General features: G+C 32.1%; 2 protein-coding genes across 3 annotated transcripts in view; both read right to left on the reverse strand.

Moving 5' to 3' along the window:
* Positions 1-21,975, reverse strand: LOC126881630 (52 kDa repressor of the inhibitor of the protein kinase-like). 2 transcript variants are annotated; one of them, XM_050646007.1, is made up of 2 exons: positions 2,432-21,975; positions 1-1,466 (listed from the first exon to the last, which is right to left on the reverse strand). In XM_050646007.1, the coding sequence occupies exon 1, from the start codon at positions 21,973-21,975 to the stop codon at positions 20,419-20,421; it is 1,557 nt and encodes a 518-aa protein (XP_050501964.1). In that variant the 3' UTR covers positions 1-1,466; positions 2,432-20,418. The 2 variants fall into 2 exon arrangements, with proteins under 2 accessions (XP_050501964.1, XP_050501963.1); XM_050646006.1 differs by having other exon boundaries at positions 1-1,949.
* Positions 1-26,967, reverse strand: part of LOC114337583 (prostatic acid phosphatase) — a 40,568-nt gene continuing 13,601 nt past the window's right edge. The window contains exon 3 of the mRNA XM_028288064.2: positions 1-26,967. This exon is cut by the window's right edge and continues 2,618 nt beyond it. The gene's annotated coding sequence lies outside the window, so the exon portion shown is untranslated.

The following is a 26,967-nucleotide window of genomic DNA, read 5'->3' on the forward strand; positions in this document are numbered from 1 at the left end:
AATGTTTGACGATTTATTACAGATAAAAATTATTATAATAGGTAGATCTTATAGTACATGTTTTATTTTAATTTGTGTCTCTGCTAAATTGTTTATTTTTCTATTTATACTCTGAAAAAACTATCAAATTTTTGCGAAAAACACGAAATAGTTTATTATAAAAAATGCAACATTTTTTTCAACAAACTCCTCTTCTCCTCCAGTAAGTTGGTTGGTTCCGTTTTCATGTAAAAACCAAGGCGGTAGTCCAAAATCAGCTGTTTTACCAAATGTAAAGATCATGTGAATTAACGTGTAGACAAAGTATATTTTTTTTTGTAAATAACTTATATACCTACTTTATATCACAAGTGGTAAAAAGAAAATAAATGAAGTTTTTTTCTTCAGAGTATAAAAATATCTTATAGAATACAGAAACAGTATCCTTAGTATGACCAACTAGTCCGAAAAATCCGGGACATAGCCCGAATTACGAAGTCGTGCCCCGGTGTTCCGGGCCATCCGAATTTTCAACGTTTTGGTAAAATTCTATTTTGAATATGATATTCTTCTAGGAATTCAGATCAAATTGAATTGGTGGGACAAAAAAAGATGGAAATCCAACATCAGTTGATTTTATAATTTTTCATTTATTGAGGATCATTTCCGGATTGGAAGTCGAAACGTCAAAAACTAACAAAAATGTAATTATTATATGAAACCAATTGTGGTTTAATCCCACCAAAAATATCATTGTCAGCACAAAAATATTAATATTGTTCGTAAGCTGTATAATCAATAAAATAATGATATTAAAGTTCTATATTGAAAAAAAATTACCCGCTTATCATTGAAAAGTCCCGGATTTCAGGTATTCTTATCAGTCTTGTCCCGAATTTGACTGAATTGGAGTTGGTCACACTAAATATCCTATAATTCACTTGTCCATAGATAAAATCGTTCAGCAAAGACACACTTAATAATCAACTTCATCAACTTAGATATTAATTGTTTTATACACAATCATCAGATCCAATATTCTAAACATAGTTTTATCATTCATGGTTTCTAGAATACCAGACTACAACGCTGACTTAACAAACTTTTGATATCAATACTATCAGCATTTCAGGTGGAGGGATACAAAGAGAGGGATCTAGAGAAAATGGGAGTGAGATAATGGGAGATAGTGGCACATGACCGACAAACATGGAAGGCAATAGTAAGCGCGGCAAATATTCAAGGAGAGTTGTAACGCCATAGTGATGATGATCATAAAAGTCTAGCCATAAATGTTGAGGCAATAATACAAACAAATAATATAAAGGCAGTTTTTGTTTATATTCGATTCAGAGTTGGACCACCATCTCCATATAGCTATTTCAGCATCCTCATGCATCCTCAGTGAAGCTATGCAGTCACAACTCTGAAAGAAATATCAACAATCTGTCTATTTAAGGAAAACCATCGCGATACAATGATTCCACCTTTTGAGACGCAATCTAGCGACATCTCTCGTATTACGAGGAAAATAACGAAAAGCCCTAGATACAAAGTTTACTACTTTTTAAACAATTAGAATAATTGAAATAAAAATATAATAAACAATATTTTAAATCTAAGACTTTTCGTTAATAAACTGCTTTCTGGCTGCATCCTGTATCTCCGGCTTTTATAATATATAAGCACAGAGGCGACGAAAACAGGAGAAAGCAAATAGAGGACACTTAGGCCACGCATTTACCTTCTCTTCGTCTAGGAAAAGGACCGAAAGACAGTTTCTAAATACTCAAATCTGAATCAAGATGAAAAAGATAAAGGCAGTTTTTGTTTATATTTGATTCAGAGTTGGACCACCATCTCCATATAGCTATTTCAGCATCCTCAGTGAAGCTATGCAGTCACAACTCTGAAAGAAATATCAACAATCTGCCTATTTAAGGGAAACCATCGCGATACAATGATTCCACCTTTTGAGACGCAATCTAGCGACATCTCTTGTATTACAAGGAAAACAACGAAAAGCCCTAGATACAAAGTTTACTACTTTTTAAACAATTAGAATAATTGAAATAAAAATATAATAAACAATATTTTAAATCTAAATCTTTTCGTTAATAAACTGCTTTCTGGCTGCATCCTGTATCTCCGGCTTTTACAATATATAAGCACAGAGACGACGAAAATAGGAGAAAGCAAATAGAGGACACTTAGGCCACGCATTTACCTTCTCTTCGTCTAGAAAGAGGACCGAAAGACAGTTTCTAAATACTCAAATCTGAGCAAAGATGAAAAAGATAAAGGCAGTTTTTGTTCATATTTGATTCAGAGTTGGACCACCATCTCCATATAGCTATTTCAGCATCCTCAGTGAAGCTATGCAGTCACAACTCTGAAAGAAATATCGACAATCTGCCTATTTAAGGAAACCATCGCGATACAATGATTCCACCTTTTGAGACGCAATCTAGCGACATCTCTCGTATTACGAGGAAAACAACGAAAAGCCCTAGATACACAGTTTACTACTTTTTAAACAATTAGAATAATTGAAATAAAAATATAATAAACAATATTTTAAATCTAAGACTTTACGTTTCGACAAACAAATAAGTAATTATTACTAAAGGAATACGAACAACAGGCTAGAAGAAATCCCAGCAAAGTTCAGTAATAAAAAAGAAAGAGACAAGAAAAAGAAGTATGGGACATATCCTGTACTCACATAAACTTACGCAAATAAACGAATTATTCAAGAAAAACGCACCCACAGTAAAAAATGGAATTCATGCGTTAGGGTGAGTACAACGATGCCTACTCTTTTAAATTGGATAATAGATTCATGAATATAAAGAGTATAAATATTTTGGACTGGATATATACCCTGATGAGCACTCAAACCATTGTAGGAAAATGTCAACAATAGCTGATGCTGGTATGGCAGTAAAGAACGTAAAGGAGACAACAAAAACCCAACAAAAAAAGTATGAAGAAAAAAAATGGAAAAAAAAAGAAATAAAAAAATACATAATTAAACAATCAACAAATAGAACAAAAATAACAGAAGGGTACGGGTTTTGTGTAGAAAGAGAAATGGCATGTGATGAAATATAATAGCACGACAGTATAATAAAACAAATACATTTTTAATTTCTCTACTGGTTGTAATCTAATATCCTGTGTAACATAAACTGAAAATACATAAAACAATCCTCACACAAATCCTTCCGTTAAAGGAGGGAGGGTATGGTTTGAAATTCTTAATTTTTTTCTCATTTTAAATAAAACTGCACAACTCCAAGAATACTCTATGACAATTTCAGATGGATCAGAGTAAAATTACCAGAAATACAGCTTGTTGAATATTCCTATCTTCATTACCGCGGTTTCGCATCAGCACGCTTAAGCGTAGTGAGAAACGTTCAACAACTGTTCCTCTTCTCTTTTGTAGATTACTCCACGATTCAAAATATATTCTAGTGTGAATTACTTTACGATTTTACAGAGAAATAAGAAGATGAAAACGAAGTTGTCCACACTTTAAACGAGTTTTTTTTTAAACTCTATTTTCAAAGGCGGTGGACACGTGTAACTCAAAAACTACTTGACCAATCCACCTGAAATTTTGCATAGATTTTCTTTAGACATTTTTTGAGGTAACGCTGTCGAGATATATGTATTTGTTTTTATGCTTATTTTTTCAATAATATGTTGATTTTCACTCTTTTGTTACAAAGAATTTCGTGTTTTTTTTTACTTCAGAGTCATGTAAAGAACTGAAAAATCGGTAAAAATAAAAAACTCGACAGCATTACCTCGAGGAACTCATAAGCTAACAAAATCTTTTTGAATTATTTGTTTCACCTGATCGAGTGATGAGTTCTGATATCCACCGCAAAATTTATTTTTTCTTGTAAAAATTTGCCACCGTTGGCTTATTTTTCAATATTTTTCCTTGACAATGTTTTTGAATATTCTTTGAATAATTGTACTTAATAATCTTATTTATATTTAATTTAACAATAAATGTGCTTAATAGTGTTAAACTATTAAGTATACAAAATAAATGTCTCTTCAAATCAAAAAATAATCTAATACAAAAAGAAAAAAATGTAACATTCCTGTATAAATTCACAAAAACCTCTTCAATGAACACATGTAAGCTTAAAACTAGAACATTGAGACATATGTAACCACAGTAACCAGTGATATAAATGTAGTATAGAATTTATTTGAACATAATAAATTTGATATATTTAGAGACTGTGGCTCTAAATATTATGAGTTATGATTATCAAATAAATGATTAAGTGGCTCACTTAATCCAAGAATAGTTAGTCAAATATACGATTAAAAGCATTAAGTAAAAGTAATGCAGTATATAGATTATTTTTGAACTTCCGGGAAAAGGAGTATTTAAAATTAGTTAAATAATTTTAAATTTAATAAGCACTTTAATAATTACATGTATAAACATTACATAAGACACTTTATATTTACGTCTGCAGTTGTTAATCTATGTTGGAATGCGAAAGTGATATTTGACCCTAAAGCCACATGTCAATTTATTATGTTGTGATATACAGGGTGTCCCGAAAAGATTGGTCATAAATTATACCTAACATTCTGGGGTCAGAAATAGTTCGATTGAACCTAACTTACCTTAGTACAAATGTGCTCATAAAAAAAGTTACAGCCCTTTGAAGTTACAAAATGAAAATCGATTTTTTTCAATATATCGAAAACTATTAGAGATTTTTTATTGAAAATGGATATGTACCATTCTTATGGCAGGAACATCTTAAAACAAAATTATAGTGAAATTTGTCCACCACATAAAAATTTTATAGGAGTATTGTTCCCTTAAACCCCCCCCCAAATTTTGTGTACGTTCCAATTAATTCATTATTGTGGTACCATTAGTTAAACACAACGTTTTTAAACCTTTTTGCCTCTTAGTATTTTTTCGATAAGCCAGTTTTTATCGAGATGCGGCTTCTTTTTAAATATATTTACATAAAAATTTTATGGGGATTTTGTTCCTTTAACCCCCCCCCCCCCAATGTTTGTGTACGTTCCAATTAAACTATTATTGTGGTATCACTAGTTAAACAGTGTTTTTGAAACTTTTTTGCCTCTTAGTATTTTTTTGATAAATCACCTTTTATCGAGATGCGGCTTCTTTTTCAAAATATATCTAAAAATGTAAATTATAAATAAATTTTCAGATTATTAACAGGTCTATAATCGTACTTAACCTCTTAACCATATACAAATACGTGGTGGATTCGACAAATATTCAAAATATCTCGATAAACACTGGCTTATCGAAAAAGTAATAAGAGACAAAAACGTTTTAAAAACATTGTGTTTAACTAATGGTGCCACAATAATAATTTAATTGGAACGTACACAGAAGTTTGAGGGGTTGAAGGGAACAAAACCCCCATAAAATTTTTATGGGGTGCACAAATTTCACTTTAATTTTTTTCAAGATGTTGCTGCCATAAAAATGCCACATGTCCATTTTCAATAAAAAATCTCGTAAGAGTTTTCGATATATCAAAAAAAATCGATTTTCATTTTGTAACTTCAAAGAGTTGTAACTTTTTTTGTGTGCACTATTGCACATAGGTAAGTGAGGTTCAATCAATCTATTTTTGACCCCATAATCTGTGGTATAATTTATGACCAATCTTTTCGGGACGCCCTGTATATTGGAGAGATCCTTGATATTGGTATTGTTAATTTTGATCTCTCTTTATGTGAATTTTAATAAGAGTCTTTTATACCGCTAACGCAGCTTGAGTGCAAAAACTATTTTATGTTTCTATTTTTAAAACAATTGTTTCAACGTTTAATATCTTTATTACGTATTTGGTCGTTTACAATTATTAACTTAAAAAATAATAAGTAATGTAAATGCGGAATGTGGGCATCTGATGAGCAAGTAAAAATTCTATCTGTCAATCTGTCTTTTGACGTTTTTTTTTCATTTTCAATTTCACGTTAATACATTACATTTTATCACAAAGCATCTACGTTTTATTTATATTTCAAACAAATATATTGGTTTTGAAATATGTTTTTTGGTTCAGTTTAGGTAACTATAACTAAATAAATAAACTATTTTCCAAAAAATTTAAACAGTACACTTCAATAATACTAAAACCTTATCGACAAATAGTTTTGTTGGAAAATCCTAAAATTGTTTGTTTCCCATTCTAAATGATTAGATACTACGAACATACTGTTTGTTAATTAATGAACAACTATTTAACCACGTAGCAAGATAAAAAAAATAATGTATACCACATGAAATTATAACCAATTCAGTTTAAAGAATGTTTTTCCAGTATTGTCACTACTATGCAATAAATATAATGTATGGACTACTTCTTCACTTCTTTTAATTTGTTTCATTATATGACCAAGATCTTCTTGTGAATAGGTTATTAGTGGTATATCATCTGCATATCTTACTGCATAGTTTAAAAACCAGTAGACATTGCAATACTAATACAGTATTGGTTAAAAAATAAATCATGGTCTTAAGTTGACAAAAAGTTTCAAACAAAACAAAAAATCTGTTTGATATTCAGAGCACAATTATTATTAAAAACGTTTCTTTGGATTTATTTTGGGGTTGTTGAGTTGAATTTTTTACCAAATAGGGAACTTGCACATTTCTTTTACTCCATAATAATGTTCAGTTTTGTTTAAAAATAAGATTTCTAAAATTTTACGCTTCAAAACCTTAAGGGGATGGGTACGAACTTTCTGCTTCAATAATATTTAAATTGGATTCATTTTTTTCGAATCCTGAGAAAACTAATGAATATTTTTAAAAACTTTAAACGCAAAATGAAAGATTACGTTATTACCGAGGGCCGAAAGTCCCTGAAAACTTCTATAATGTTTATTTTAATAACTTACAGGAGCGAAAAACTAAGAGAAAATTTAGTGTGATTTTTAATTTCAAATATCTCATTTAAAAGAAACTTTTTATTATTTTAACTATTTATAATGGGAAATAAGCCACAATATTATTAAAAATGATTTTTATTAACGTTTCGACGCCCAAATCGGGTGCCGTTGTCAAAATACAAAATACTACTAACATAAACAAAAATGTTCTTGCTTTATAAAAAAATTTTTCTAATAATTTATTTAATTTGACTCATTTATATCGGCAATTCAGATACATATGATACATTTTAAAGTAGAAGACTTTAAAATGATATTGCCAATATTTATGAGTTGCGTTCCTGGGACGACTTTACTGAAAGATAGTTCATTCGATTACATGAAATCAACCCCAACTCAAGAATATCCGTCACAAAAAAATCATAGCATGTGATCTGTCTTTAAAAAGACAACCATATGCAACGGTGACATTAAAATTCTCGCGTTAGAGATCTCATAGTAAATCACGAGGGAAAACCAGGAAAACCCTCGTGATACTATCCCGACATCGTAAGTATTTGGTCTTACATTTAATTTACTCTCAAAATTAATACCAAATTCTGACTTTACTATAAACTTTTTATTCATTCTAAAGCAAGAAACCCATTATGAACGCCCGGCACGGCACAGCCCGGCCCGGCACAGGACAGTCCAAATTCATTTGTATAGTTTTAAATGCAACGTAACCCATTATGAGCGGCCGGCTCGGCCTGGCACAGTCCAGCACGCAAACGGAACGGCCAAAATTCTCCGAGGAGAATAAAATCCGTTGAAGTCGAACGGCCTGAACGGCCAGTCGGCGCCAGTGCGTCATAATTGGTAATAAGCAGATATATTGTTGATTTTTTAATTGAAAGCGCGTTGTTTCTTTTGAAATAAAATAATATGGACGAATTTTTCATTGAGAGTGTCAGAGAATACCCATTTTTGTATGATGCATCGGACTCAAGTTATCATGATAGTAAGAAAAAGGACAAATACATGGGTACAAATATCCGAAAACGGAACGGCCAAAATTCTCCGAGGAGAATAAAATCCGTAGAAGTCGAACGGCCTGAACGGCCAGTCGGCGCCAGTGCGTCATAATTGGTAATAAGCAGATATATTGTTGATTTTTTAATTGAAAGCGCGTTGTTTCTTTTGAAATAAAATAATATGGACGAACTTTTCATTGAGAGTGTCAGAGAATACCCATTTTTGTATGATGCATCGGACTCAAGTTATCATGATAGTAAGAAAAAGGACAAATACATGGATACAAATATCCGAAAATTTCTATCAATGGGCAGGTACGTACATTATCTTTTAACCATGAATTCGTTTTTTAATATGATGCATATTCTTTAAAATTGTGTAGTTTATGTCTTTTAAAAACTTTTATTTTACGATAGTTTTTAAAATATATGATAATTTTTCCGGTGCCGTGCCGGCCGTTACAAATGGGTTTTTGGACGTGCCGGCCTGTGCTGTGCCGTGCCGGGCCGAGCCGGCCGCTCATAATGGGTTACGTTGCATTTAAAACTATACAAATGAATTTGGACTGTCCTGTGCCGGGCCGGGCTGTGCCGTGCCGGCCGTTCATAATGGGTTTCTTGCTTGTCCCTCGGTAATAAAGTAATATATTTCATTCTGCGTTTAAATTTTTCAAAAATACTTAGGTATTAGTTTTCTCAGGATTCGAAAAAATGATTACATTTAAAATATATTGAAAATTTTGACAAGCGTCAAAATGTTCCTTTCCTCTTAAGTACAAATTTAAAATCTTCTCGTGTTTTTAAATCATTTCAAACGATCGAAAAATCGCGCGAAACCCTTGTGACGTCAGATCATAATATTTTATAATGACATTTCTCATGTCTAATATAAAATTATATACCCCTTTGTTTACTTTGCAGTTGGTTGAATACAGTTGTTGAAGAGATAGTATTGAATTGTGTGTTTACAATGAAAAATAAAAGTAATTACTATGTGTTGCTTAGTACATACCATTTTGTGTTACAGACAACCATTAAAACCCCAATAAAATATTTATTATATTACCAGTCGATAAGCAAAAATGTTAAATTACATTTAGTCCGTTCATTAACGGTAAAATATTGCAAAACCTCTAAATTTTAAAGAACCGCTTGGATTGACATGAAATTTGGCATACACATAGCTAACAAGTCAAAGAAAAAAAGTGATATTGTGCCGATATGTGCTTTTGCCCTGGGGGTGGTTTTCACCCCCTCTTGCGGGTGAAAAATATTTGTCCAAAGAAAGTCAGGAAATGGATAAACTGGCTAATTTTAAGTAACTTTTGTTCTATAGAGTTTTTTCACTAAGTCAATACTTTTTGAGTTATTTGGCAGTGAATATGTTCATTTTTTCAACAAAATAACCACGCTTTTAGACGGTTTTTCTCAAATAACTCAAATAGTAACTATTTTGTCGAAAAAACATTTTTAACAAAAATATAGCCTGTAAAAAATTTAAAAAAATGGTGTATTTATCACGTGTCCACACCTAGTAGAAGCAGAGTTATAGATAATGAAATATAGGTTCATATTCGTCAAATTCCAAATAAAATACTTTAACGTGAAATAGCCAAAAATGAAGCACATTTTGGGGAAAACTCATTGCAACATATTTATAGTGTTTAAAAAAAGCTTCATTTTTGTTTTATAAAAAAAATTTCTAGCATCAAAATTAAACAAGTTACGCTCAAAATAAAGTTAGTCCCTTTTGGTTTTGGTAAAAAATCGAGAAAATCACCCCCTAATTAGTATCTTAAATGAACTTAATATACGACTTCACAAGTTTCTTGACTCGTGTATATATTGTTTATATGATCTGTAAGTTTCATCGGTTCAAAGTCCTTATTATTGAAAGGGCTGTAGTTAAAAGGGGTTGAACGAGTCACTGATCACGAATCTATGCAAATTTAGAAACACCAAATCTTAATCAATTTTTGTCCGACAGAAAAACAAAAAAATACATGATATTCAGAAAAGCAATGCCGACTTTTTTTTGTTTTTCGAGATTTTTGGTATCTCTAACAATTTTTAAGTTATTTTGAAAAAAAAAACATATTTTTCAAAATTTAAATTTTTAAATATTTTACTTTGGAACCAAATTTTTTCAAAAATAAGCACTTTGAATCGATGAAACTTACAGATCATATAAACACAACATAAGTAAAATAATTTGTGGAGCGGTAACGATTAATTTCATTTAAGTTGCTAATTAGGGGGTGGTCTTCCCGATTTTTTTTTGCACAAAAACAAAAGGGACCTACTTTATTTTGAGCGTAACTTGCTTAAATTTAATGCTAGAACCTTTTTGTCAAAACAAAAATAAAGCTTTTTTAAACACTTTAAAAAAGTTAAAATGTATTTTCCCAAAAAAGTGCTTAATTTTTTGGATATTTCACGTCGAAATATTCTATTTGAAATTTGGTGAATATGAATCTATTTTTCATTGGCTGTAACTCTGGTTCTGTGAGATCCAGAGACCTAACGCGTACACCATTTTTTTTTACTTTTTTATAGGCTATATTTTTGCTAGGAACGTTTTTTTCAACAAAATACTTACTTTTTGAGTTATTTGCGAAAAACCGTCTAAAAATGTGGTTATTTTGTTGAAAAATGAACATATTCACTCGCAAATAACTCGAAAAGTGTTGACTTGGCGAAAAAGCTCTATAGAACAAAAGTTACTTAAAATTAGTCAGTTTACCCATTTCCGGACTTATTTTGGACATATATTTTTTCACCCCCAAGAGGGGGTGAAAGTCACCCCCAGGGCAAAAGCACATATCGGCACAATATCACTTTTTTTCTTTGACATGTAAGCTATACGTATGCCAAATTTCATGTCAATCCAAGCGGTTCTTTAAAATTTAGAGCAAAAACCGTGAAAGAATGGACTAATTGAAGTAATTTCAGTTCATTCTCACAGTCTTCATTTATGTGAAGAACATTTTAATGTCTGTTGTCTGATTAATAGTTTTTTTTTAATAAACCAAGTGTATTTTGCACAAAAAGAAACTATTATAACTTTTGGTATATTTTGGTAGATGTACATTACAGATTGAATGATATTTACCTACCTATACAATATTTTTCTGGAACTGTTTTTACTATAAAACTAAAATAAACTAATCATAATAATAAATATTTATGTTCATAATGGGTAAGTTATCATATTCCCCTTTAGAAAAACCCTCTTCGGTCATTTTAAAAAAATTGTCTTAATAAAAACACTCAAATAATATGAAATATCTACACAGCAACTATCTAAAGATTTATAAAACTGAGACACACCATAAAATGGTTACAAACAAGCAAACGAATATCAAACATAATGAATTAATGACGCGGAACTCGAACATTATAATGATATGACGTCACGACCAATGAGGGAGCGTTTTGGTCTGGCTGCTATAATTTGAATTTTCTCTCGATTTTAATCGTCTTCGGTTGTGATTCAAGTTCCCTATTCTATCACTTTTTTGTGCCCACTGTATAAATACCTAAAATGCACATTTATCAATACAGGAAACAAGGAAAGTAATGTAGGAGATAGAAAAAATGAAGGGGGAAAAGGAATATAAAACAAGAAAGAGAGGAAAAGAGATAAAATGAAGAGAACAATTAATGGTGAATGATTGAAATCTTATGTATAAAAAAATGTTGTATCTAACATTAAAAAAAATAGAGTAAAAAAATATTAATAATAATTTATAAATAAATAAATTTACGAAGACGAAGGAAATTTTAAGAACATTTGTCAGTACTGCCTCACGTCATAAATATGTGAAACATGAGGTTTACTTGTTACTATTGAAGTAGGAGAAGCTTTTGGGGTTCTTTGTTTGACTTAAGTACATGTAAATATATACAAAAATTAGTAAATGTGTAAAAAAAGGCCAAGTATACAGTAACCGCCGTGCTACTAGACACACGGGTACATTGAGCTAATACAGTCCTGGACCCCTCACTTGTTGCACTGTTTACTTTTATGTCTAGTGACGTCTAGAATGCCAGAAAATGTATACAGGGTGATTGATTAGTAGGGTAAAGCTCAATAGCTCCGCTATAGTAATAGATAGCAATAAAAGTTAATAACAAAAATTTTAGCCACCTTTGAGCTCCACATTACACAATTAGTTAGAATGTTACAGAGTGTTCGATAACACAGTGGCAGACCAAACTTATGTTTTTTTTAATGGAACACCCTATATTTTATTTTATATTCGAAATCCTGTTAACTTCTCCATCACAAAAATATAAAGGTTTGTTATGTTATACAGGGTATTTACAAAGTTATAAGAAATTTAATATGAAAATCGTAACAAGTTCTACTCCCTGTATAAATAAAAATAAGCAAAACAACAATGGTTTATTAATGCCATATTTTTTAACGTATTATCAAAATTTTCAAGAATGGTCGATATTGCTAATTTTCTTTAAATCAAATACAGGGTGAGTCAAAACGCAAGTACATTATTTTCTCAGTAATTTTAAATGGAACACCCTGTATTTTATATCACTATTGAAAAGTACCATTAACGTACTTTCATTTTTAGATAACATTCCCTATGTCTAAATTTATTAGTTTTCGAGATATTTTCATTTTTCAATGGACCAGTAGCGTGGCCACCAAAATCACTTGAATTTAATAAACTGGACTGATTTTTTTGGGGTTACGTTAATAATGAAGTTTATGACGATGAGATGAAAAATAGAATAAGGCATTAATAAACCATTGCTGTTGTGCTTATTTTTATTTATACAGGGAGTTGAACTTGTTACGATTTTCATACAAAATTGGTTATAACTTTGTAAATACCCTGTATAACATTACAAACCTTTATATTTTGTGATGGATAAGTTAACAGGATTTCGAATATAAAATAAAATATAGGGTGTTCCATTTAAAAAAACATAAGTTAGGTCTGCCACTGTGTTATCGAACACCCTGTAACATTCTAACTAATTTTGTAATGTGAAGCTCAAAGGTGGCTAAAATTTTTGTTATTAACTTTTATTTATATTTATTACTATAGCGGAGCTATTGAGCTTTACCCTACTAATCAATCACCCTGTAGAAAGTAATATAAACATAGAAAGTTGACAGTTTATAGAACAGTTGTATTTGAAGTAAGTATTGTAATATTTTTGGTGTTTGAATAAAGTTTTTTTAAAGCAAAGTAACAATACTATTAATTCATGTATTTTTTGTCTGGAAAAACAATTATTTTGAATAGTTTTATGATAGTCACATGACACTACAGAAAAGAAATTCATAAGTGAGAACGGGCCGGTTTAGCCCAAGCCTAGCAATTAGGCACCCGTGTGTCTACTAGCGTGGCGCTTACTATATAAAAAACAAATGTGAAAGCTGTTTAACACGTTTTCTGAAAACAATATTTTCTGTCGATGCCTCTATATAATCGTCTTTTTAAACAAGGTGGTTGTGCACGCCACCATATTTTTGTAAGTACTTTCGAAAATGTATTTAAGTAAGTAATACACCCTGTTAAAATTTATATTTTTACAATATTTTGCGTGATTTTGGTTGTCTCATCATTCTAAATCTCTGACAGAACGTGATTTGCAATTTGCAAAAGCTTCAATTTGGGTGAAACTTCTGATGCAAATTATGAACCATTCAAAGCTTCCGATAGCGTATAAGTGTGTAGAGTCCTTTTCATGAGCACTTTTCAGTGCGTCACAAATGATAGAAAAAAGGTAAGACCGTGATAATACCAAAGATCTTATACACATAGATTAGGCCAACTCGGAAAAATAGCGTAACGCGGAGCAGTTCGGGTCGGTGGTCTATCTATCTCTCTCTACCAGCGTTTAAATTTCTCTCTCTAGCATATGATGGCTGCCGCCTCTGTGTAACTGTCGTTCCATTACTTCCACCTCTTGGTAGATACGATCACACTCGCACGACAGGCAAAGATAGCTAGACCACCGTACTTAATATCGGCGTTACACCCCGATGCATTGAGTGGCATATCCCTAGCCAGATCTATTCTCTTTACATATCTCTGGATAATACACATTTATGACATTTATTCTAACATGACATTTTAATTAAATCTGACAGTTGTCACATTTTATTTGTAATTTGGCATAAAAACAAATCAATTGTGTTTATTGCATTTATAAAATGGTATTTTCTTTGATTTGTATAGTTTTATAAATTGTACAGGTTATATTCGGAGATATATAATTCGTAAATAATTTTTTTTTCGATTACAGCGCCATCTATCGACAACTAGAATAAATGTTATAAATGTCTGTAATCACAGACGTGCCTTTTTTCTGTCACATACAGTTTAATGCGTTAGAAAGAAATTAAAACTGTGACGCACTGAAAAATTCTCATGAAAAGAACTCTAGCTCAGAATAAGAATCATATTCGTAGAATTAAGAAACTGGAAAATATACAAAAGTTTGTAGAGAAAAATATCAATACAGAACCAAACTTCGATTCACAACATAGTGAAGATCCAGTACCGAAAATAAAACCAAACTGGGTTCCAGTATTAATAAGTACCTACAAGCTAATAGCACCTTTTTCTATTCCTTCAGAAATAAATGCTTAAGTAGCTAAAACGTTGGCAAATGGTGAGCCAGGAAATTTCTTTGACGCTGTAGTGGATGGTAGAGTAATTAATCTGATTTGTAATCAAGCAAATGTTATACAACTCAGTCTCTAATGGCTGCAGACGCAGCACCAAGCCCTCACTTATATTATGACTGGACTCCAACGATAAAAACTAAAATAATAAATTTTTAAGACTGACTGCCCCACTGGTGGGGATCAGTTAAACTATGTTCTGGGTTTGGATATCGTTATTACATCGACCTATCCTTCTAAAGCCATTCTCATGACATGTTCACCATTTGAGATGTGGATCTATCGACGAATCCTTAAAGTTCCCTGGACCGCAAGAATAACAAATGAAGAAATCCTGAGAAGAATTGGTACAGAACGACAACTGATGTGCACAATTAAACAGAGAAAAACGGCATACCTGGAACACATAATTAGAAATGAAAGATATCAGTTTCTGCAAACCTTAATTGAAGGAAAGATCGAAGGAAGAAGGGGAGTGGGCAGGAAGAAAATGTCATGGCTCCGTAATGTCAAACAATGGACAGGACTAAAAAACATAGGAGACCTAATACATACTGCAAGGGATAGAGAAAAATGGTCAAACGTGATCGCGAACATCCATTAGTGGATTGCATAAGAAGAAGAAGAAGTTCACCATAAATATTGAATAAGTCAGGTTCAGTTGGTAAATCTTTGTCGTAACCCCTCTCTTTGCTCTGAATTGACTGGGGAACTTTTGATATACCTAGTTGTACTTTTGCCATATTGGACTGGTACAAATTTTTAATAAGTGTCACCAGGTGTATCGATGCATCCACCTATATTAAAAGGGACCAAAGATTTACCAAGCTTGCACAATCGAATGGCTTCTGGTAGTCAACAAAGCATATTATCATAGATACTTGAAATGTTCTCGACTTTTTAATGAATTGTCTCGGGTTTACGGTTTGCTCACTTGTGTCACTCAGGTATACACCAACCACATGGATATTTTCCCAAATAGCGACACAAACAAAAGGAATGATCTATTTATAATCCTTTGTCACCTAATGACTGAATCATTTCTCCTGATATAGTGTCAATGCCTGGGAATTTATTTCTTTTTAGCATTTTAATTGCCTATTTTACTTCAGAAAACAAGACAGTAGGTTCTGTAGGAAAACTTTCTCTAGAGTTACCATAGATAGTTTTTAGTGTGATAATATCGTATGACATTTTTGCGGGGAGATCCTTTCGGATTGTTCAGGCTCCACTGCATCTTTAATCCTGTTTGAAGTAGCTAGTGTCGATGCACAACTAGCACAGGGGGACCGACGGCTTAACGTACCCTCCGAAGCACGGTGCACGCCTCTCATATCATTTTAGAAATGAAAATGTCGCTGTTAGTGCCGAGAATCGAACTCGTTTGCTCTGGCTTATGAAGTCAGAACATTGCCGCTGAGCTACAGCCGTTCACAAGTTTTTACTAAATAAGCACCGACGGCTCGGTACATATCAGCATAAAAGTTTGTTCCATAGGACCAACATGATCTGTTAATAAATACAAAACTTCTGATGATCCCATCGGAACAATATGTAATGTTGAACGAACACCAGTAATGTCTCATCGGACCAACGTGGCAGGAAACGTGCTAAATGAAAGCTTTGAACTCGTTGAATACGTGTCCGTATACTCCACCAGATATGGCTAAAATAGTTTCTGTATACTACTTCAACAGGCCAGATTGTCGAGAACGATTTGACATTTTTGAACAGCGGAATAAATCGTTTCAAAATCTCCTTCGTCAGTGTACCATTACAAAATTGAGCAAATAAAATTACGTATGTATCAATAAAACACTCATTGGCGAGGTGTAATAAAAATCAAACTTAAAATTAAAACTTGGTTCCGACATAGCTACTTATGTCTATAATAAATTTCATTATGACCCATTATATGACAATTTTTTTATTATTTAAATTAAAGGTATGAAAGTGTGACTAAAACACTACGTAAAATTAAAAACTCACTAATATCGCAATAGTCTAAGATTGCCATGAGATCAATAAATACACAACATAACATACAATTTCAAGAAAAAATACGATGTAAGACAAGGAAAGATTTGTTGGCCCTTAGTATTATCAATAAATGCAAAAAAATAACAGAAATAAAAGCAGCTTTGAAAGTACAAAATTAGAAAAAATTTTAAGTGTTGAAACTAACTCTTCTGTATATTGCTGAAATGTGGGTTATAAATAAGACATCTCAAAATAAGCTGGGAAGATAGGAACGGAAACTTATGTGCAGAATATGTGATGTGCAGCTAAGAGAAAAATAATGGGATAGAAGGCCAAATAATGAACTGTATGAACCCCTCAAAAACGTGAAACATTTAAAGTTATAAGAATACGAAGAGTACAATGGTTGGGATATTTAGGTAGAATGCAAGATAGGTAAAAGATATTGGATGGAGAAAACGTGACCAAAAACAGGGGAAAGAAAGGCCCAAAACAAGATGGTCAGAGATGATTACGGATTATCTAAATCAGAAGTAAATTAGAAACTGAGAAGAAATGGTTAAGGACAGCAGAGAGTGAAAGAAGATAATATTTAGCTCAGAACCTACAAGGCTCGTAGATCAAAAAACTTAAAATAAGTTTTTCGCGGTACAAATAAAATCAATTCAAATTCACAGAGCCCAAATTCCATTTATGTCTTTGTCTCTTGTCATGGATACCAGGTGCACCTGATTTTGAAATAGATACTGCAACTGATTGGATTTTGCAAGTCATACTGGAAAAATACATCTTACACAGTTTGTAAAATAAATAGACACAGAAGAAAACGAACACGAAAGTATTGCGAGAAATGGGCAAAGAATACGAAAGAATAAACACAATCAAAATAAGAAAGTTACAATATCTGGGGCACGTAATTAGGAGACAGCGATATGAAATGCTATATATAGTCCAGGGCGCATCTGTTTTGAGATGGACGTTGAGAGGCGACTCTTATTTTTTTGCAGAAATTGCTTGAAAATAACTCATATAATAATAATTGAGCTGTCCCCCCACTCAAAAAGGTCCGGAACATTGTTTAAATAATCAAAATGCCAAAAAATGAAGGAAAATTCGATTTTTTTGTTCGTTTTTTGATTATAACTTTAAAAGTATTCACTTCCGAGAAAAGTTGCACTAAAATAAAAGTTGCGTAATTAAATTTTCTACAATATAAGATTGGTTTAAAAATTGTCACCCTTGTTGCAAAATAGCAATAATTGCGAAAAAACCATAAAAAACAAGTATTCGCATTTTACGTTTTTTAACCATTTATGCTACACTTAGGACCTTCATATTTTACCCAGAAAAACTTTAGTATATAATAAAACAATACTGTAAATTTCATTAAGATCGGTTTAATAGATTTTGCAAAATAAATTTTGCTATCCAGCTTTCGCAAAAACAATTCCTTTTTTCAAAATGCTGCAGGACTGAAACTAATGCAGATAGCAAGTTGAAATTTTTTATGTACATATATAGAAGAATACTGTACCTTTCATTTGCAATTTGCAATTTGCAAAATTAAAATTGGTTAACTACCACGACGTCAGGAATTTTTTTAAATAAACATTAATTTTTGGTGCTACGCGCAGGACAGAGGTGTTTTTTCTTTCTTAGTTTCTTACTCTATATTTTGTTGTATTTTAATATTTTAATTCCACAAAAATCAAACTAATTTGATTATTGTTTGTGAAATATTGTTTAAACAATGGCATAATATGTTTAAAAATAATAAACTTTTATTCTCGAAGTTAAAATATATGAACAAAGAAAGTTTTTGTCAAAAAAGTGTTACAGTAGAACCCCGTAAATCCGAACCCCGCGAATCCGAACTTTCGGCAAATCCGAACCAACGGAAAGTGAAAAAAATTTAAAAATTCAAGACAAAAACTTAAAAACAAGTTTATTATACAGAGTAAAGCCAGAAAATTGGACAATGTTGGATTACTATAGCACTTTGACATTTAAAATTTCTTAAAAATAAATATTATACTTTAATATATAGGTTTATAAAGTGTTTATAAAGGTTAAACACAAACTTACTTTGGTTCTATCGTAGTCAACTTGACTCCAAAAATATTGTCCAGACTCTTGCGAGAACGTTTGGCTACTCAAAATCACAATGAAAGCTTTGAACTACTAGTTAAGGCTAACTTTCGGATAATCCGAACTTTTCGGAATCCGAACAGGCTGTCCCCCCAATTAGTTCGGATTTGCGGGGTTCTACTGTATTTCAAGGACAGAGTATGTGTTTTTATTTTGCAATAAACAAATTTATTTATTTATTCCGAAATGTACTAAAAATTAAAATTTATCAATAATTATCAAAGGTCATTGGAATGCCCAATCAGAGCAAACGTATCCGCTGTCCTGCGCGTAGCACCAAAAATAATGTTTATTTAAAAAAATTCCTGACGTCGTGGTAGTTAACCGATTTTAATTTTGAAAATTGTAAATGAAAGGTACAGTATTCTTCTATATGTAAAAAAAATTCAAATTGCCGTCTGCTTTATTTTCAGTCTTGCAAAATTTTGAAAAAATGATTTTTTTTGCGAAAGCTGGATTGCAAAATTTATTTTGCAAACTCTATTACACCGATCTTAATGAAATTTACAGTATTGTTTTGTTATATCATAAAGTTTTTCTGGGTGAAATATGAAGGTCCTAGGTGTAGTATAAATGGTGGAAAAACGTAAAATGCGAATACTTGTTTTTTATGGTTTTTTCGCAATTATTGCTATTTTGCAACAAGGGTGACAATTTTTAAAATTTTTAACTAATCCTATGTTGTAATAAATTTAATTACGCAACTTTTATGTCAGTGCAACTTTTCTTGGAAACGAATACTTTTAAAGTTATAATCAAAAAACGAAGAAAAAAATCGAATTTTTCCTTCATTTTTTGACATTTTGATTATTTAAACAATGTTCCGGACCTTTTTGAGTGGGAGGATAACTCAAATATTATTATATGAGTTATTTTCAAGTAATTTGTGCAAAAAAATGAGTCACCTCTCAACATCCAAATGTACTAATATTTTTACAGATGCGCCCTGGTCTACTAAGATTTTTAACACAGGGAAAGATAAGAGGGGGGTAATGGTTGAAAAGATTAAGGGACTGGTTCAAATGCAGTTCAATAGCAGAGGTAGATAAAGCGAAAATAATGATGATGATATCCAACCTCCGATTGGGAGATAGCACTTAAAGAAGAAGAAGAAGAAGAACAGCTCAAGCAAGAACAAGACAAAATCTATGCAATATAAGTATGAAACTGTTAACGCAAACAGTTTAAAATACATTTGATTTGAACTGATGAAGTTTTTGATAGGGAGGAATTTCTAACGATAGAAATGAATTTTGTTAATAGTTTGTTGTAGTGTTAATTATATATGTTACGGTTCAAGTTGAGTCTCAGTTAGATTTGACTATTCCCAGTTCGAGTCAAGTCCAAATAAAACGAGCAGTAAGAGTTGATTTGAAAAACTTAATTCAACTTTTACTAGTTGAAGTAGACTCTTCCCAAGGGCGGTCATATATCTTAATTCAGGGGGGGGGGGGGGGGGCATTTTGCACAATTAGATATTAGCTCTCAATTTCAATACAGACACAAAACGCAGAATGGGATGTTTTATATATTGAAAAGAGAAAATAACAATAACTCGAATGAAATGAAATTATAAACAAAAAACTAATACTCTACAGTAGGAAAAATTAAAGAATACCCATGAACGAACATATAAAACACGCTGTATTTTCCTGTCACCGTGTCGAACAAAAAATTGGCCAGCGCCAGTACATGTAATAATTATTGTTACATGTACTTGCTCTGGACAATTTTTTCTGTGGAACGGTGACAGGAAAATACAGCGTGTTTTATATGTTCGTTCATGGGTATTCTTTCATTTTTCACACTGTACATGACGAACTCTATGTTTCGGCTCACTCCACTTTTAGCGAAACGTTCTATTATATTGTCTTCGTTAATAACAATGTCCTTGTGGACATGCATTAGTGCAAGGCCAGTTAACCGTTCTTCACCCATATTGGCCCTCAGCCAACTCTTAAGTCTTCTCAGTCCTGAAAAACTCCTCTCTGCAGATGCAACACTTACTGGAAGAGTACACAATATTTTTAAAATTTTATTAATGATTGGATACATCATTTCATCACATTGTATGAGAGCATTTAGATCATCGCTCGGAATTTCCGATTCTTTGCTGTGTTTCCATCTCATTTTCCATAAATGTAGCTCTGCAATAAAAGTTGACTTCAGCACGTCTCTAACTGTCTCAAACAAACTTCCATATTTTGCAATCAAAATTTCTACGGCGGAATGGATGTCATCTTCATTTGAATGAATTAATATAGCAGGAACACATACTTGCAGATTAAATACATCCATGGTTTCTTGCTGGAAACGACACTCAATGTCGGAAATGATACTTTCAAGTAAAGGAATATATATCGTTATTCGAAAGTATTCTGTGGAGGAATGAATATCTGGATTAGGTCGATTTTTCATGAATTTATTCACTCTTGGAATACATAAATCTATATTCAAATTTTCTAGACATGGCATTATTTCTTTAAGCAAAGCATTGAAATTTGTTTCTGCATTGTTGCGTTTGTCTTTCAAAACAAGCAGCGTATTTAGAACAGCATTCTGTGTAGAGCTTATAGCCAAATTTTTTGTTTGCAATAATTTGCTCAGAGGTAACGTTATTGCGAGTACTTCATTTAGACAAAACAAAGTGATAATAAAGCTGCAATTTGATGAGATCGCAAGTATATGCGTCCTAGCTTTACTGGAAGATTCTCTTTCGTTCCATTCGGAAATCAAATTCAAAGCTTGCAAAATTTTTTCAATCGATGCTTTAAACTGCAGAACGGAGTCGTGCCGTTCTACCCATCGCGTTTCACACAATCCAGAGAGCTGATCACCCAATGTTTGTTTGAGGACATAATTGCGTTTAGAAGAGGCTTTGAAAAAAGATATTATTTCCTTCATTACCCCTACAGCATTTCTCACACATTGAACGTTTGATGATTTCGACAAACTCAAATTTAAAGCATGATTGAAACATGGACATCGTACAGCTATATTCATATCTTTTTGAATTTCTTGGACGGCTCCTTGTTGTTTTGATGTCATTACGCTGCATCCGTCTGTACAAATTCCTACACAATTTTCCAATGGTAAACGAAATTTTTGAACTTGTTTTATCACTGATTTTCCTAAAATAGTACCATTCAAAACCGGCTCCAACGTATCGGGACTGAGCTCATAGTTCTCAGAATGACAATCTATGAATGACACAAAATCCTCCCGCACGTTGTTACCTTCTAAGTATCTAATAACAATCGACATTTGGGAAACGTGCTATGTCAGTAGTTTCGTCAAACATAATGCTGTAATATTTAGCATCACTAATTTTTTTCACGATAACAGACAAAATTTCGTCTTTACAACATTCAATCAACTCATTTTGCGTTCTTTTGCTAATATATGTGGCACGTGACGACGTGTTTCTTAAATGCTCTTCTAAAGTTTTGTCTCCTGCTTCGATTCTGAATTGAAGAAGCTCTCGGAAGTTTCCCTCATTATTTGTCACATTGCTTTCTTCTAACAATGGCCCGTCATCTCTATGGCCACGGAAAGGTATACATTGTTTGGCTAAAAAAATTATAGATCGAATGATTGGTTTGAGCCGATTTCGATTATCCTCTATCTGCCTGGCTCGAGCACTATCTATCAAATTTCTTATATCTAAAGATCGGTTTTCGTAACATTTTATAAAATTATCGCTCGATAAAACCGCTTCAATGTGATATCGATTTGTATTATGTTTATCTAGCACACCATCCATTCCAAATAATTTTGCAAATTTTGTAACTGGTGTGGTAACCAAACTTTGCAAACTTGTTGCTTTATTTTTACCACCTGAATTTGCGAAGATAGCACAGTGCTTACAAAAAAGTCCTTTCTTCAAGTCCGAAAACGCAATCCAGTTATATTTTTGGAGATGATCGTATCTCAAGTACCGCTTAACTAACTTGTTATTTTTGTTATGTTCAGAAAATGGAAATGAGTAGTTTTTTTCCGGAATCCACGTATTTTTCAAATAATTATATTTTTGAAAGTCTCCCAAACCACTCAAACCATCAACAACTCGACCAATGTCGTAGTTACTAACTTCATTGGACTTTTCTACAGCGACTTGCTTTAGAGTATTTTCATTATTAACTGATGTTTGTAATGTTGATACTGTTGTAAGTCGTTCTGGCACTACGAGATTCTGTTGAGAAGACGATGAGGAAGATGACCGGGATGACCCATTATCACCCACATCTTTAATTACTTTCTTCGGAACAACAGAAAAATACGAATTCAACGTATTCGTATTGTTTGCCCTCTTCATTTTCTGAAAAAAAGAACATTTGTGATTCCGGCCAAACGAGAGATGGATATGCCCAGGTTTTTTAATTTGAGCCTAATAATAATTTGCAGTCACTTTTCGTTCAAATCGGAATCTATTAACTTTTGTATTTCGAAATAGCATCCTACATAGCGAACATCTGCGCTGGACGAGAGAAAACTGCAGAGTATTATTTACTCATTGCTGATGTATTCGTTCCGTTAGCAAACAGAAAATTATTCCTAACCTATCTATGGATTTTTACTCATCTGTCACCCTGGAATAAAATGATGATTACAATCCGGCAATATACAGGGTGTCCCGAAAAGATTGGTCATAAATTATACCACAGATTCTGGGGCCAAAAATAGGTTGATTGAACCTCACTTACCTATATACAATAGTACACACAAAAAAAGTTACAGCCCTTTGAAGTTACAAAATGAAAATCGATTTTTTTTCATATATCGAAAACTCTCAAAGATTTTTTATTGAAAATGGACATGTGGCATTTATATGGCAGCAACATCTTAAAAAAAAATTTAAGTAAAATTTGTGCACCCCATAAAAATTTTATGGGGGTTTTGTTCCCTTAAACCCCCCAAACTTTTGTGTACGTTCCAATTAAATTATTATTGTGGCACCATTAGTTAAACACATTATTTCTAAAACTTTTTTGCCTCTTAGTACTTTTTCGATAAGCCAGTGTTTATCGAGATATTTTGAATATTTATCGAATCCACCACATATTTGTATATGGTTAAGTACGATTATAGAGACCTGTTAATAATCTGAAAATTTATTTATAATTTACATTTTTAGGTATGTTTTGAAAAAGAAGCTACATCTCGATAAAAGGTGACTTATGAACAAAAGACTAAGAGGCAAAAGTTTTAAAAATACTGTGTTTAACTAATGGTACCACAATAATACTTTAATTGGAACGTACACAATCATTTGGGGGGTTTAAAGGAACAAACCCCCCATACAATTTTTACGTAAATATATTGAAAAAGAAGCCGCATCTCAATAAAAACTGACTTATCGAAAAAATACTAAGAGGCAAAAAAGTTTTAAAAACGTCGTGTTTAAGTAATAGTACCACAATAATCAATTAATTGGAACGTACAAAAAAGTTTGGGGGAGTTTAAGGGAACAAAATCCCCATAAATTTTTTATTAGGTGGACAAATTTCACTAAAATTTTGTTTCAAGATGTTCCTGCAATAAGAGTGATACATGAACATTTTCAATAAAAAATATCTAATAGTTTTCGATATATTGAAAAAAATCGATTTTCATTTTGTCACTTCAAAGGGCTATAACTTTTTTATGAGCACATTTGTACTAAGGTAAGTTAGGTTAAATCGAACTATTTTTGACCCCAGAATGTGTGGTATAATTTATGACCATTCTTTTCGGGACACCCTGTATATAGTGCACTGCACCTATGTCACCTCTATAACTACGATACGATAGTGTATATCGGGTAGACGATAGATACTTCAGAACGTTCAAATTTCTACACAATACACAACGATATAACTTCCATAAAAAAATATGTACATAGGCATTCTTATGTTTCTGTTTCTACACTGGACGTCGCCGGTGTCGGGATTCGCGCAGAAGGCGATGCACTTGCATTGGCGTAACCAGAGTTGAAGAGACAGGCATTATGATTAATTATCATTATTACAGATTGCAGTATCTAGGTATTTCAAAATCCGTATGTGAATCCATTCAAAATAATTAATTTACAGAGTAAATAATTTAAAATATATTAACATAACATTATCCTGTGTTACTAGACAAGTTTATTTAAGGTGCATTGCCACCTTTGGGGGGGGCCATGGCCCCCATGGCCCCACCCTTATGACCGCCCTTGACTCTTCCTAACCATTGTTAGTAAAAGTAGATCGCGGGAAAAATAGAATCAACTCTTACTAGTTTGAGTTGACTATTCCTGGATCGATTCAGTAAACGTAGATTATACGAGTATAATCTCGAGTGCTTTTCTGATAAGTGTGCGTCTCTTTGTGTTGACCGTTTCAACTACTTATCACGATTTGAACATATCCAGTAACATTTAATTTCTAGAATCGGTTGTTTGTGTGAATCAACTCTTACTAAATGGCATTGGGAAGAGTATACTTTTTCTAGTTGGAGTCTACTTTTACTAGTAAATGTTGAATAAAAATCTTCATTTTATATTTAAAATCAACTTTTACTAAAACCAGCCGGTTGAGTTGACTCGAATTAGGAATAGTCAACTCCAACTGGATAATTAACTTGAACTGTAACATATAAAATGAAAGAGTGTCAAATTGTCAAATTAACGGGACTTTGTGAAACCATACAACAGTATATCTATACTTTCAGAATATTATATAAGCTCACGTTGTCTATTTTATAATTCATTAATTTTGAATGCCCATAACTTTGGATCAACCTGCTTGATGCATTATTTAATCATTCGATTATGGTAAAAATGGGTAATTCCGAACGGAAGCAAATGTCGATTAACTAATACTACCAATTAGTGATAATGAGCATGCCAATCATTTTGTTTTTTCTTGAAACGAATACATTTAAATTGTGTTTTTAAAAAGACGGTTTTTTGTAGTTCTATACTTTTATATACCTTATACATTATTCTTTTAGCCTTCTATAGTCCATTTATGGGTATAGGCATCTCCCAACTCCTTCCATATACATAGCTCTATCAAATAGCTTTGAATCAACTAAACTCTCAGGAATATAGCACAATAAAGACTAAATTATGTGTGTGCGGTGTGCTCAACTTAAAATAACAGAGAAATGGTGGATTCAAGGGTATAATGCTATTAAGATCTTTTGTAGTGCTAGAAAAGACCTTTAAGAGCATGCTAATGCCGATTACATTCAAACTAAGCGAGATATGGTGCAAAAAAGTGATGACTAATTTATTTTAAGATAAATGCGATCAGATTTAAATGCATCATTTTACTTTTACAATACCTTTTATGTGTTATTTCTATGTGCAAAAAGTTGAAAGGGTTTAAAATGCATGGTATTTGAAAAAAAATAAGATCAAATTATAAAGCGCATTTTTAAATTTTCTTAAAAATCTTCCCTTTTCTCCAAGTAACTCGAAAATGATAGAGATACGGTAATGGAAGAAAAAACAAAATTGTTATATGTATAAAAAACCCTATATTTTTGTACTGTATCTTTTTTTGTATCTCTTATCAATCATTTTCGAGTTACATGGAGAAAAAGGAAGATTTTTAAGCAACCTTAAAAATGCGCTTTTTTTAAATGCGAAATTTGATCTTATTTTTTTTTATTGTTCATTTTAATGAATGAACGTTCAACTTCAGACATAACACTATAATAAAAGGTATTGTAGAAGTAAAACGATGCATTTAAATTCTGGTGGATGAGGAGTTAAAAATTCTTATTATTCCTTAAAATACATTAGTCATCAATTTTTTTGGCAGCATATCTCGCTTAGTTTAAATGTAATCGACAATGTAATTAAACAGTGCTCATTTTAAAGGGGTTTCCAAGCACTACAAAAGGTATTAGTAGCATTATACGCCTAAAATCGACCATTTCTCTGTTAATTTCAATTGAATACACCGCTTTGAGTATACACCAAAAAAATCTCTTTCCACCTACCATATCTCTTTTTGTATTATAACTAGAAGATTTATGAAGAAATGAATTTCTTTGATTTTTCATAAGCTATAAAAATATTTTACATAACATTACTTAACCCTTAAGTACTAACACCCCGTCTCTCAGACGGCATCGCTTGTCGAAAGTGGGATATTTCTCCTCCTAGAAAATTTTGAAGGTCACCCGTTTATGACTTTTCAAGTTACGTTGTTATTTAGTTGTATTGAATTCGGCAATTTGCGGCAGGTTGTTATTCGAAAGATATTTAGACTCAAAGTGTGATTT

This window comes from Diabrotica virgifera, chromosome 3 (assembly GCF_917563875.1).
Source record: "Diabrotica virgifera virgifera chromosome 3, PGI_DIABVI_V3a".
Taxonomy (NCBI): domain Eukaryota; kingdom Metazoa; phylum Arthropoda; class Insecta; order Coleoptera; family Chrysomelidae; genus Diabrotica; species Diabrotica virgifera.

What these genes read in the sequence shown, in the direction of transcription:
- LOC126881630 (XM_050646007.1), bottom strand. Translation starts at nt 21,975, where the DNA reads ATGTCGATTGTTATTAGATACTTAGAAGGTAACAACGTGCGGGAGGAT.